Source organism: Engraulis encrasicolus, chromosome 16, assembly GCF_034702125.1.
Source record: "Engraulis encrasicolus isolate BLACKSEA-1 chromosome 16, IST_EnEncr_1.0, whole genome shotgun sequence".
Classification (NCBI taxonomy): Eukaryota; Metazoa; Chordata; class Actinopteri; order Clupeiformes; family Engraulidae; genus Engraulis; species Engraulis encrasicolus.
In genome coordinates, this window is record NC_085872.1 from 3,092,833 (window position 1) to 3,107,832 (window position 15,000).

General features: G+C 41.8%; 1 protein-coding gene across 2 annotated transcripts in view; it reads left to right on the forward strand.

The window, feature by feature from the left end:
- Nucleotides 1-15,000, forward strand: part of gria2a (glutamate receptor, ionotropic, AMPA 2a) — a 22,061-nt gene that overhangs the window by 2,113 nt on the left and 4,948 nt on the right. For both annotated transcript variants that reach the window (XM_063220111.1, XM_063220112.1), the window contains exons 3-12: nt 7,841-8,080; nt 10,164-10,360; nt 10,537-10,590; nt 10,720-10,878; nt 11,099-11,266; nt 12,161-12,265; nt 12,384-12,491; nt 12,704-12,910; nt 13,223-13,590; nt 14,653-14,851. In XM_063220111.1, coding sequence (XP_063076181.1) covers nt 7,841-8,080; nt 10,164-10,360; nt 10,537-10,590; nt 10,720-10,878; nt 11,099-11,266; nt 12,161-12,265; nt 12,384-12,491; nt 12,704-12,910; nt 13,223-13,590; nt 14,653-14,851 — 1,805 coding nt within the window. The remainder of the gene's footprint in view (nt 1-7,840; nt 8,081-10,163; nt 10,361-10,536; nt 10,591-10,719; nt 10,879-11,098; nt 11,267-12,160; nt 12,266-12,383; nt 12,492-12,703; nt 12,911-13,222; nt 13,591-14,652; nt 14,852-15,000) is intronic.

Sequence of the window (15,000 nt, forward strand, 5' to 3'; positions counted from 1 at the left end):
TGTGTGTGTGTGTGTGTGTGTGTGTGTGTGTGTGTGTGTGTGTGTGTGTGTGTGCGCACATGCTTGTGTGTGCTTGTGTGTATATGTCTGTCTGAGTGTGTGTGTGTGTGTGTGTGGGGGGGGGGGGGGGGTTGTGTGCCTGTGTGCATTCATGTGTGTATGCATGCATGTGTGAGAGAGACAGAGAGCTACCTACTTTTACTTCTTTCATCATCACATCACCCAAATGTTATAAAGACCTTACAATACTCAATCATACAGACAACATAAAGCTCCATTCTGCTAAGGGAAAAGTTCATGATTGTGAAAAGAGCAACCCCAGCTCCCCACATACATGACATCACACCTTGAGTTTTTTGGTTTGACACTGATCCTGTTTACATGAATGCAGAGAATTAGGAGCTATATTTTGTGAATATGAGTTTGCCTGTCATAGAGCAAGCGTTCATCTAAGTCTGATTATCCTCACTTTAAAGGTGCTCTATGTAATACCTTTGGTTCATGCTGCCCATTCAGAAACTTTTTCATGAGCACTTACCACCGCCATCAAATTCCAAGCATTCTTTATGACTGGAAAATGCTGACTTTTTATACATGGTCAGCATTTTTTAATTTCCAGAATAGATATTTTTAGCTGCAAAACTTACTATACTTTGGTCATACTACTGATAGACTATTTGTTTATTATTTAGTAAATATTCTTGGAAGGATTGAATTTAACAATAAGCAGAGCAGTTTCAACGAGCAACTAGTTGCCATAACTACTCTGGCCACCATCCTACACAGTGCACCTTTAAGTTTAATAAAGAAATGATGCGTCATTCGTGCAAGCCTGCTGATATTTTGTAACAGTGAACTGAAGATACAGTATGTCACCTTGAAAATGTTGGCAGAGATCTGTTGGTTCGCTAGGTTCTCCAGCCCTCTTTCAGCTATGCTCTGGACAGGCTATAACACAGAGGAGTGTGGAAGAGAACAGTGACCTTAAGGTTGAGGTCAGAAGCATCTCCCTGTTTGTACTAGAGAGTGTTATTAGGAATAGACCCTGACTTCAGACTTCATGACCTTGTGTTTCCTCCCGTATTTGCCATAGAACATTTCAAGCCATATGCTGTATGCTGTGATATTTATAAGTTACATTACACTTAGCTGAGGCTTCTATCCAAAGCGTCTTACAGTTAGCCTATTTACAGGGTATTGGTTACCGGCCATGGAGCTGTTAGGTGCCTTGCTCTAGGGTACTTCAGCCATGGGTGTGCAGTGGTATGGATGGGATGTGAAACCGCTGCAAGCCCCTGATTTAAAGGCCATCACTCTAACCATTGAGCCATATGTGGTACAGAAGTATATGTGGCTCGTGTGATGTGTTTCTTTGTTGTCAGTGAACTGATGGAGCTTCTTGTGATTCTTAACAAAGGAATCTTCAGATACTAAAACTTAAATTTGAGATGGACCAAACGTTACATAACAGTGTCTAGAGCATTAAGTGGGAAAGTGATCATTCTACTTGACCTCATCTCAGTTTTTCATTTAATAAGTTTAGCTATCACTAGAACAGAGTCTTTGCTGTTGTTTGAAGGGACAAGACATGCACCTTTGAAATGGAATGAGATTAACTGAAGTCTAAAGACGCCTATTCATTGGCTCTTACAGTGACATCCTCTTTTAATGCTTTTTCTGCTCCGAAAGAGTATGTCTATAATCCACACACACACACACACATACACACACACACACACACACACACACACACACACACACACACACACACACACACACATACACACACACACACACACACACGCGCGCGCGCGCACCCATGTATATAGTTGTGCATGCGCACTTCCGCGCACAGTAGGAGGTTATTCTCCTTTGCACCTCCACAGAAGGCAGCACATACATATTCTCATCACTTAATCAGGTACTGTACAGTACTGAGAAATTGTCCTGGAGACTGGGGTGATAAAAAAGCATCTCTCTCTCTCTCTCTCTCTCTCTCTCTCTCTCTCTCTCTCTCTCTCTCTCTCTCTCTCTCTCTCTCTCTCTCTCTCTCTCTCTCTCTCTCTCTCTGCACTTCTCTGTCCCTTCATCCTAATCATGCTTCACCTTCAAGGAAGGATTAAGGAGAGTGTATGTGTCTGTGTCAGTGTGTGCTTTGTGTACATGAGGTGTGCCCAGGAAGGTCAATGTGGCGTCATGGGAGGGTGAGGGTGGATTTGCCTGACATATTTTCTCTGCGTGTACATCTTAAAATAATGAATCCTTGGTAGGCCCTATGTCTCTTTTAGTGGGCTATTGGACTGCTGCTAGAATGCACTGCAGAGGCAGCAACTGACTCATGTTTTTAGTATCAGAAATGAATTAAGAAGGATAAAGTCGGACATAGTGTAATGGAATACATGACACAATTGAGATATTTGTCTGGGAGTAATAATAAAATGTACATCAAAGCATCATAGGCAAATGGTATGTTTAGTTGTCACATCCTGGTGGCTATGACTGCCGGTGGTGTGTTTGGTCAAAGGCGAAATGCAGAGAAAAGGATGAAAAAGTAGATCTTTCAGCATAGCAGAAATACAAGGACATGCCGTTACATCATGCTGATTTAAATCTGTTGCAGTATGAAGAGTGTGGGGGTATGAGAGGTATGCAAAAGCAACTTTCGTATTGTCCAAAATAGACAGGTGTGAGGTTAAACATGTGGGAAGTGAGAGGAATGGGTATAACTGCATGTCAAAAGGGTCAGATCCCACCTGGGCATGGTAGTGCATGCTATAAGCTAGCATGCAGGACCATGAACCAGATGACAGGTTACTGTTTGAAGTAATGCAACAAAAAATGTGTAAAATTGTGACTAAATGCTTTTCTCTTAGCGTCATTTTAGGAAAGGAAAAAACGAAAAAAAACAAAAAAAAAACAATCCCAACAAGTTTCCATACATCGGTACATGTCTTTTTACATAGCCTGTATATGGACAAGAAACAGCGTCACACACATGGAATCACACAAATGCTTATTTTTTGTTCCGAGAACAAAAAGCAGGGCAAGTAAGTAGGACAGCTAATTTTACTTGCTATAGCCTAAACACAAACACAAGTTAAGGCACAGGGATTGGAGCGGTGCGTTCTGAGCCCTCTTCTCAAATGTCTGTATCTCATTTTCTCATGTGTTTTACGAGCAATGACAATGGAGAGTGAGGAGGCAGTGTAGGTAAGGGTACATCTTCAAGAACCCATGAATCCTGTGTAGGCACATTTTAGTTTCCCAGACATTTCTTTTTGTACTTGTTGTCCTTGAGAAGACTTTTCAACTTCCTGTAGAGGTTAAAACCTGCCATGTCAGAGCCTTCCATCTCAAAATGTCTTTGCACAGTCAAGATTGCTTACTTCAATAGATGAAAACCACTTTGTAAGTTTAAAGGCATCATGTGTTTTTATCCATATGTTTTGTTGTTTTATGTTTTATTGATGCTGCAAGACTGTGTTTGTATCTCTAGTGATTTTCCCTGTTTCTTCCTTTTGTGACTTATCAACCTAGTGTAATCTGTAGAGTAACAGAAATTCCAAATTTGGCCGTCTAAATAATGATCATAAATTATTATTAATGTGAACTATAATACATGTGAAAGCAGTTTTATCAGCAGTGTTATCAGTGAGGTGGAGGTTTTAAGGGGACCAAAAAGTCATTTGTCGCATTGAGATTCCTCTGCTGTAGCAGATGGTGTGGGTCATCAGACAGGCAGACCCCATGTAGTTCCACTGTGGTGTGGTGAAACAGGGGAAATGTCTCTTTAAACACACAGCTATAGGGTTATTACAAACCAGTGCATTGGAGGATAGGATACCATGTTCACTGAGGGTGTGTAGATGATGGCTCTTTTACATATTTCACATATTTCTATTTCATATTTCCTATAATCTTTTGAGGGGTTTCTAAGTCATTACAAAGTGAGAGGCCCTTCAGATTTTGCCCTCAGCATCTCCTTAGTCTCATAAATGATCATTCTGCGTCCAATGGAGCCATCAGAGATGAACTAGCCTACCTGGTGTTGCTGTACAGTTTTATCAGCCATTTCTCTCATGTGTCAGTGTCTTTTTTTAATCTTAATACTTCTGCACCAACCACAGTTTATGGGAGCCAAACAGTGTTCTCTTTAGCATTTCCTTTTCCACAATTGCATTCACACCACCACCTCAACCAAATTTCCTGACTTTCAATGTTTGACTAACAGTGTTATGTCCAAATACAGCTTTGCAGTTTTTCTCAATTGCTAAAACACATTTTCTGGAACCATGTCTCAAATTCTCAAAACTCTACACACACTTCTAAAAACACACACAATGAGCACAACCCTCAGTTCTCCTGCAAAATTGACTTGACTTGACTTGACTTGAAAATGTAACTTCTCTCTCAATATGATGGAGGACTCTCTTCTAAAAGGCAATTGGCGGTTTGTCAAATGACAAACACAGCCCATCATTTGTATTGACCCTTGTATGAACTATTTGAACACTAATGTGTTCAAAAAGACTGAAATATTGTTATTATACACATTTATTTTACATATTTTCTGATACTGAAACCAGTTGTGCTAACTTGTAAAGTAACCACATGAAAATGACTTACTGTATTACATATTTTATTTTAGCGTTCAGCAACTCAAAGTTTTGTGTAGACTCACTGCATCCACTCATATTGTACACCCTTGGTCTCCAAACAAAGGATTGCGGGACAAATCCGGCCCATGGCAAACATTTGGCCTGCCATGAGATTAGATCTTATGCTAACAGTCTCATAACAGACATTGACGAGAAGGGAAAACGGAAAATCTGTTATCTGTTGGGTTGGGGCGTTGGTTTGGCCCGCAGCCTCACTTGCGCTACATAATTTGGCCCTTTGAGGAAAATAATAACCACTATTATACAGCAATCGAGAAAAACTTTAAGTCATGGGTTAGAGCAGTACATCAGCATTACATTGTGTTATCACAAACAACTTGAATGAATGGATGGATGGATTAATTAATTAATTCGTTCATTAATATACAGTATTTCTCTATTTTGTTGTAAAAACGTGGTAAAGCAACTGAAACCACATTAAAAGAAAGCTATAGGGAAAGACACAAACAAAACCCCAAGGCTTATTTCCATTGTGGTCCCTTAGATGACAACTCACATTCTATTTCATGTATGTCCTTTTTAGTGGGACATACTGTACATCCTTTCTGGACCTGTAAGTGATGCAGTTAGCTTATGGGCAGCAGTGACCTTTGTGGACCACAATGATATATAGACAGGGGTTTATAGATTTACAGTGAGTCCAATATGTATTTGATCCCTTGCTGATTTTGTTGGTTTGCCTACTAACAAAGACATGATCAGTCAATAAATGTTATGATAATATGTATTCTAATATGGAGAGACAGAATATCAAAAAGAAAATCCAGAAATTAACTTAAGAGAATATATATTAATTTATTTCCATTTCATCGAGCAAAATAAGTATTTGATCCCCTGCCAACTGATAACAGTTCCGGGCCCACAGACCAGATGGGGACTTCCGATCAAATGCAAATTGTCATCTGAATTAAAGACACCTGTACATACTAACATGCATAAAAGACACATTGAATCAGCAGAATCAGTCCATAGTATGAGTGAATCAGTCACACTCCAACCTCACCAGCATGGGACAGACCAAAGAGCGGTTAAATGATATCACCGACAAGATTTTAGACCTGAACAAAGATTAAATGGGCTGCAAAGCCACAAGAAAGAGACTGGGTATTAATGACCCAACTGTTGATGCATTTCTTCCAAAATGTGAGGAATACAAAATGACTATCCATCAGCTTGTCTGGGGTTCTATACAAGATTTGACCTTTTGTAGGGATTTGATAATCAGGGATGAACTAGGCAATGATATCAAAGTTACTGGGACCAAAATCACTGAGAAACTACTACTTCTACTACTGGTAGCACTTAATGCCACAGAGGTTTAAAATCCTGTAGTGCACACATGGTACATCTACTTCAGAAGGAACCTGTGCAGTCCCAACTGAGGTTTGCCAACGGACATCAGACTGATTTAGGATATGATAAGGAGGTGCTGTAGTCAGATGAAACCAAAATCAAGCTGTTTGACATTAACACAATTCAATGTGTTTTGAGAAAGAGAGCTGCTGTCTATGATCCCAAGAACACCATCCTCACCATCATGCATGAAAGTGGTATCATTATGGTTTGAGGGTGTTTGTCTGGCCAAGGCACAGGACAACTTCACATCGTCAACGAATGGATGGAGGGAGACATGTAATGTGCAATCCTGAGTGCAAACGTCCTTCCCTCCACCACTACACTGAAGGGTGGGCCATTTTTGGATCTCCCATTCAATAATTCACAACATACAGTCAAAGCAACGAAGGAGTGGCACAATAAGAAGCATATTAAAGTCATGAAGTGGCCGAGACAGTCTCCAAATATTAACCCTATAGTAATTCTATGGAGGGAACTGAACCTCCCATTTGCCAAGCTACAGCCACAAACTATTAATGTTTTAGAGATAATCTGCAAAGAAAAATGGACAAAAATTCTTTCATAGTTCATAGTTTCTACTATGCACAAACATTGTCATCAACTAAAAGAAGCATCTGACCTCAGTGCTAGAGAACTAGGGCTTTGTAACAAAGCACTTTATCTTCTTTAGCTAGAGGGGTCAAATACTTATTTGCCTAAATTAAATACAAATAAATTAAAATATATTATTTTAAGTTATTTTCTGTAATTTCTTTTTGATATTCTGTCTATCCATGTTTGAATACATATTATCAAAAATTTATAGACTGATCATGTCTTTATTAGTGGGCAAACCGGCAAAATCAGCAAGGGATCAAATACATATTGGACTCACTGTATGCTATTTGTTTGTTGTTTGCACGGTTGTGCATAGTATTTGCTGGATACATTCTGTTTAAAAAATGTCGATTTTAAAAGTTAAAGAAATCAGAAAACTCTAAACATATTGTTGGGCCATTGAAAACAATATTTTTTGAGAAGCATGTTTTGTTCAGTGTTCATTACACAGATGGTATATTTGTGTTGTAAAATACTGAAGGATTGTTTTCAGACTGACGGCTCACAGATGCATGACAACAAATTAATTTCACATTTTTTCTGACTCTGAAAAAAGTTAGATTACTATCATACTGTAAAATATTGGATAACCACATGAAGGTGATTTCTTGTATGACATATTGTATTTTAGCACTCAACAACTCAACTTTTTATGTGAACTCACTACATCGTCTCATCTGTTCATCGATATGAAATGTAATATGTGTCCTTTTGGAGTGATGATTGCTAACTGTAGCCAATTGTGACAGTTGTTCACCTCAATGAGGTGAGGAAATGCACAAACTACAGTAACTGATTTTGGAATTTTAAATCTGTGTGGTCCTTGTGACAGTTCCTTGTGTACCATTTTGATAAGTGTTTTAGAACTGAAATTTGAGTGTAAAGCAGGAATTGTGCTTGTAATTCAGTGGAATTGATTCAGGGGACAAAAGTTGAAACAAAGTTGAGACAAAGTTGAAAGTGATGTAACTGTACTGTAACTTTATTGTGTCACACCGGCATTGATGACACCACCATATTATACAATGCATTATAGGTCTCATCTATATTAACAAAATGTCTGTCACTCATGACTATGCATGGGCGTGATTATAATGATGTATGCATAGAAAGTTCTCAATATACATAGTGATAACAATGGACATGTCAGAATGAATTTAAGTAAATATTCCCTTAACCATACCACTTTCCTTTTTCTCTGCTTACAGTTTGTTCTCAGTTTTCCCGAGGGGTATATGCCATTTTTGGGTTCTACGATAAGAAGTCAGTGAACACTATCACGTCGTTCTGTGAAACGCTTCATGTATCGTTCATCACACCAAGTTTCCCTGCGGACGGCCTCAATCAGTTTGTGCTGCAAATGCGTCCTGATATCAAGGGTCCACTCATCAGCCTGGTGGAGTACTACAAATGGGAGACCTTCGCCTACCTGTATGATGGGGACAGAGGTAGGGGGCTTCTCTTGTTCCTCCTCTCTCTCTCTCTCTCTCTCTCTCTCTCTCTCTCTCTCTCTCTCTCTCTCTCTCCATTGAAATGCTTTGACCCAAGAGGCCGATACTGTTTCCATGCATGAATATTGATTTGGTATTTTGGTACTTTAGTTTTATTTCATTTTGGCCATAATTTGTTTATCATGGCTTTGTATTTACCAATGTGCTTGTGGAAGGCTCTGTGACTGATTCTGTTTACAAATTCAATTAGTGTTAACACATCCATGACTGTAACTAAATCAAGTTGGCCAGGCAGTTTCTGGTGTTTGTGGTTTTGAGGGTAATCCGTCTGGATTGCTTTGTTGTTCACAACTGTTAGCAGTTGGGGATGCAGATGCTTATTATGGTCAGTCAGTGTGGCCTTGTCATTGGATGCAGGCAGGGAAGCCAACAGGGGGGGAAAGGGGTCTGTTGTTCCGGGCCCAGGGAGAGAGGGCCCCCAAAATTGGGTCCTCATTACATTGCATGTATTGGATGGGGGGGCCATTTCAGATGACTTTGTCCTGGGCCCGGCCAAAGCTGTCAGCGGCCCTGGATGCAGGCAGCAGCATAACCACTGAGCCCCAGATATGAAGTCAGCCATGCAGTGTAACCATTGTCAAGAGCGAGTAGGAGGAAGAAGGGGCAGAGAGAGGAGGAGGAGAGGTAGCGCACAATTGAAGAGAAAAAAGTGATGTAAGAAAAGAGTTGCCCACGGGCACTTCAGTGTGTGTGTGTGTGTGTGTGTGTGTGTGTGTGTGTGTGTGTGTGTGTGTGTGTGTGTGTGTGCGTGTGCGTGTGTGTGTGTGTGTTTGTGTGCGTGCGTGCGTGCGTGCGTGCGTGCGTGTGTGGATCGTGGAATAGGTCCTGAGTCCTCAGAGACAGTAAAAGCTAGGCCTGATTTAACTGAGACAGTTAATTTAGACTGTGCAGAGAAAGGCGAAGGGGTGACAAAGTTTGATTAAGTCTAATTAGAATGTCGTGTAAGGATGATCTGCAAATATTCACTTTCATTAACCTTAATTATGCATTTGAACTTGGATCCGCTTAGTTGTGCAATCAAACACAAATAATCCAAAGCTTGTCACTTTCTCACACTCACTAACTCAAATACTTAACAACTGTCTGTATTTCTTTCTCTGTTTATTGATCTTGATCTGTTTTTTTTCCAACCAATCTGTGCCCGAAATTATAAGTGCAGTCATGCACATGTACACACAATCCGTACCGACAACATGGATGATATTTGTGGGGGTTTTGAGGTGTAATGCACACTAAACAACTTAACATACCAAATGTACCAAAGGGAGATCTTAGCAGTGCTATCCTTCAGAGTTATGCTAACTGACTAACCTGGCTCTCGCCAGAGCCCCGTCCTGGTGTATTTCCACTTAGCCTACTCGAGGGTGTGGGTGTATTCAGATTCGTTCATCTCCTGAACCGCCATGCAGCCTGACCAATCAGGATCACATGATTTGTGACATAGTCAAAGTTTAAACATGTAGTGAAGATGGGGAAAATAAGTGAAATGCAACAGTTGCCAACAATGGCCGCTCGCACGGACCCACTCATTGACATTGATTGACTGTAATTTCAACTGTATTTTCGAATGTGTCAGTAGTTAAAGTAGCAACTCGTTAAAAAATGTCAGACAAGTGGCTTCCCCAGTCAGGTGCCAGGATATTTTGATAAAACCACGTCTTCGCAGACCTACGCTTATGACATAGTTCCAGGTAAATGTTTGTGGAGAAAGGTGAAACCCATTTATCTAGCGACAGCCAGGTAACCACTTAATGTGTGAGGCTTCACTAGAGCCACGCACAGAGTGTCTTACTGGCTGATACATGTATGTGGTGCTTAACATTTTCTGATACTGCAGCGTGCATTTCCTCACAATAATCCTTTTACCACATGGACACTTCAAAATTGCAAAATATATGCAGGGGTGCCTTTAAATCAAAACTAAATTCACGCTGCACTGCACTGTATATTCTTTAATCAACTGTCTTCTCTCATTAAAACTCTCCTTTTCTCTCTCCTGCTCTTTTCTGGTTCTCTGTAGGGCTGTCAACCCTGCAGGCTGTCTTGGACACTGCAGCAGAGCGAAAATGGCAGGTCACTGCTATAAATGTGGGTAACCTGAAGGATGAGAGAAAAGATGAGGCCTATCGCTCACTATTCCAGGACCTAGAAAACAAAAAAGAGAAGAGGGTAATTTTAGACTGTGAACAGGACAAGGTGAAAGACATCATGGAGCAGGTACATGTTATAATAAAAAAATATTTTAGAGATGTATTTTTCTCATGTGAATACACACACATACACATACACACACATACACACAATAAATAAGACACATTTAAGAAAACCAATGAATGTGTTCTTCAGCTAAAAGTGATGAAACTGATCTGAATCTGTTTGTTCTTTATTTTTAGGTCATCACAATCGGCCGCCATGTGAAGGGTTACCATTACATCATTGCCAACTTTGTAGGTTGACAGACATTGACTTACAATTCATAATATACATTTTTATAAACTTGAGATCTGAGATGCTCATGGCTTGTTGCATATTATAATCTGTCTCTATGTGTTGTGGCATTCTGTGTGCATGTTTAGGGATTCCTTGATGGCGATTTGTCAAAGATACAGTATGGTGGAGCTAATGTGTCAGGCTTTCAAATAGTGGACTTTGATGATCCAATTGTCGCAAAGTTTGATCAGCACTGGGAAACCCTAGAGGAGAAGGAGTATCCAGGTGCAGACAGCAGGATCAGGGTATGTATGTGTATTTGCGTGTGTGTGTGTGTGTGTGTGTGTGTGTGTGTGTGTGTGTGTGTGTGTGTGTGTGTGTGTGTGTGTGTGTGTGTGTGTGTAGGCGTGTCTGTGTGTAGGCGAGTGTGAGGGAGTGTGTGTGTACGTGTGTGTGTGTGGGTGTGTGTGTGTGGGTGTGTACCTGAATGATGTGTCGTATGTATAACAATCTATTTTCCTGCAGTACACCTCTGCACTGACGTACGATGCAGTGCAAGTGATGACAGAGGCCTTCAAGTTTCTACACAAGCAGCGTATTGACATCACGCGCCGTGGTAACAATGGAGATTGCCTGGCCAACCCTGCAGTGCCTTGGTCCCAGGGAGTGGAGATTGAACGAGCTCTTAAACAGGTACAACCTAGTCTGGTCTTCTCCATAGCCTGTTACTCACAGGGAGGATCTGGGATGGCTGAAACGAGAAACATTCAGAGGTGTCAACAGTAAAAGTAAAAAAGAAACACAGTTTCTTTCCAACACAGGTAGCTTATCTGAGTAACCAGTAGACCTGTGTACTTGTCTTACATCCAGCTGACTCTGCACTGATTACATCAAATTTGTGGTGGATTCTTATAAGGTTTTCAGTTTTTCAGTAACAACATCGATCTTCCTCATAGGTACAATGCAGTAAATTGTGTAACAGCTATATACTATCATGATCTGGTGTTGTACTTGTACACCATACATTTACTTTTAAATTCACTTTTGACACCTCTGGAAATGTTCTCTGGAGGGAGAGGTGAACTCTTGTGAAATTTAAAATGTGCGTCTTATACAGTATTACCCAATCACTGACATTTGGTTACGATTATGGATGGGAAGGGTGTACTCTGTTGAAGTTTGACATGTGCTTCCCCCTTCCCTCATCCCTCCCCTGTTCACTGATTGGTGGAAAACAAGACTAAAATCATAAGAATACCCCGCCCAGACATAATAATGTGGAATTACTTTTTTGACTGGAGCTTACATATAGTAGCAAGGCCAGGCAAGATGCAACCCAACCCTCAATATCACCACCAGGGAAAGCATAAATTATAAGAGACATGAATTTGAAGCACCCAGGCACACACGTGACTAGATATTTTGTGTGCACTATCTCAGATTAGTTGTGTGTGTGTGTGTGTGTGTGTGTGTGTGTGTGTGTGTGTGTGTGTGTGTGTGTGTGTGTGTGTGTGTGTGTGTGTGTGTGTGTGTGTGAGTGTGTGTGTGTGTGTTGTCTTGTACATACTCTTTTTTGTGCTCTTGAAGGTTCGTGTGGATGGCCTAACTGGGAATATCCAATTTGACCAATACGGGAAGCGAGTGAATTACTCTGTCAATGTCATGGAGTTGAAGAACAGTGGACCAGTAAAGGTAGGCATGTCATCATTTCTCTGCCACATCATTTTCTTACATTTTTATATGCAGTGTAATTTAAAAAATATGTGACATACACATGCAGAGTGGTCTAATTGTAACATTTTCTGATTAGATTGGCTACTGGAATGAGGTAGACAAAATGGTTGTGACTAAGGTTGGCCCATCCAGCAATGACAGCATGGGGATGGAGAACAAGACTGTTGTCGTGACAACCATCCTGGTGAGATACCACGTGTAATCTATGGAGTGTGTGTTGATTTTCCCACACACACACACACACACACACACACACACACATACACACACACACACACACACACACACACACACATACACACACCCAACACAAGTATTCTTTGTGCTATTCAGGGGAAGTGGGGGCTTTGTAGCACATACACACATACTGGTGTTTAACCTAGTTGTGTTTTTTAGGAAGCACCATATGTAACGCTAAAGAAGAATTCTGAGCTGTTTATGGACAATGATCGCTATGAAGGTTACTGTGTGGACCTAGCTGCGGAAATCGCCAAGCACTGTGGATTCAAGTACCAGCTAAGAATCGTGGGAGATGGGAAATACGGGGCAAGAGATGCTGAGACCAAGATCTGGAATGGAATGGTGGGAGAACTGGTATACGGGGTAAGCTTTTGTGCATTGTTTTCTTTTATGGAAGTGGACTTAGTCTGTACCATTTCTGGATTTGTGACTTCATAGGGGTGTGCTCATGTGTATGTTCTCAATCAATAGCAGAATGGTGACCCTTCCACTGAGACATGTGTAGCAATGACTGACACCAGTTCTGTGTTTGCTGTGTGTGTGTGTGTGTGTGTGTGTGTGTGTGTGTGTGTGTGTGTGTGTGTGTGTGTGTGTGTGTGTGTGTGTGTGTGTGTGTGTGTGTGTGTGTGTGTGTGTCTGTGTCTGTGTCTGTGTGTGTATTTGTCCTTCCTTTAGAAAGCAGATATAGCAGTGGCTCCTCTGACCATCACGTTGGTGAGAGAGGAGGTGATTGACTTCTCCAAGCCCTACATGAGTCTGGGTATCTCTATCATGATCAAGAAGCCCCAGAAGTCCAAACCTGGTGTCTTCTCCTTCCTGGACCCGCTGGCCTATGAGATCTGGATGTGCATCGTGTTTGCCTACATCGGTGTGAGCGTGGTGCTCTTCCTGGTCAGTCGCTTCAGCCCCTATGAGTGGCACATCGAAGAGCTGGAGGATGGGCAGCTTGGACAGAGTGAATCCACCAACGAATTTGGGATCTTTAATTCTCTCTGGTTCTCCCTGGGGGCCTTTATGCGGCAGGGATGCGATATTTCACCAAGGTTTGTGCTACGACCAACCCTAGTCTCCCATCCCTCCCATCCTTTGACCCTATATAAACAACGCTTCTGCCACACACCACAACGTCCTGTGTCAACACCTCTCTGTGCCCTCTCAGTATTAAGCCCTGACATCTTTGTTACTGTGTTATTTTCAAGTCTGGCAGCTGCCTCTGTGCATCAGTTTCTCCAACCCCTTAAAAGGAACACAGGGTGTTGCACATGTGCTGGCATGACAGAGGGTGCTGTTAGTCCTCTGTGATGTGAGTGACCCTGCTGGTTGTGATGGTGTGGTCCTCATACAAATCAAGTAGGTAGCAGGCTTCACTCAGGTTTCTTGATAACTTTTAAGGATGCTGTGCCAAATGAATACTTAGAATCAAAGAAAAAGGGGGGCGCACCTTGCATCAATTTTTTCTTTTTTCTTTATTTTTTGTGCACAGACGCGTTTCGGCGTGTGCCTTCCTCAGTGTGGTCCTCATACACACCTGTGGTGGACAGTAGCCTGAGGGTTAGAGGAAGCTGTGATTTCCTGCATGCTTGGAGGGCGACTGTGTTTTTGCGGCATACCCTTCACTGGTGGCCCTAAGCTGGTGGGGGCCATAGGAGCGCGATTATACAGGTGTAGCGCTGCACCTGGCCAACATACGTACCTTCTTGGAAGCAAACTAGACTTTCAGAACTACTTAATCTCCCTTTTTTACTTTGGATTTATATGTAAAATATTTATTTATATTTGTAGATTTATGATTCACACAGATAAACTTGCAGAGCATTTTGTGCGAGTGCGAGTGCGTGTGCGTGTGCGTGCGTGTGTTTGACTGAACAGTTCTCTACAGACCTTGTGTTCAGCTAATGGCTTCATGGTTCTGTTGGACCACATCCCTACGTGACAGCATGAGTACATCTTACTAATAGCTGAGCTGTGTGTGTGTGTGTGTGTGTGTGTGTGTGTGTGTGTGTGTGTGTGTGTGTGTGTGTGTGTGTGTGTGTGTGCGTGCGTGCGTGCGTGCGTGCGTGCGTGCGTGCGTGCGTGCGTGCGTGCGTGCGTGTGTGTGTGTGTAGGTCCCTGTCAGGGCGTATCGTGGGTGGTGTGTGGTGGTTCTTCACCCTCATCATCATCTCCTCCTACACGGCCAACCTGGCTGCTTTCCTGACGGTAGAGCGCATGGTGTCTCCCATCGAGAGCGCTGAAGATCTGGCCAAGCAGACAGAGATCGCCTACGGGACCCTGGATGCTGGATCTACAAAAGAGTTTTTCAGGGTGAGCTCCAGAACCACATCAAGAAGTCCATGTCCCATTATGTCTGCACTAGGGCTGCACGAAATCAGAAAAAAAATCAATACTCGATGACGATATTCAGAAATATAGAGTGTTTTTCTTGTCACTAATTTGTCGGTCTGTGTGCAGGG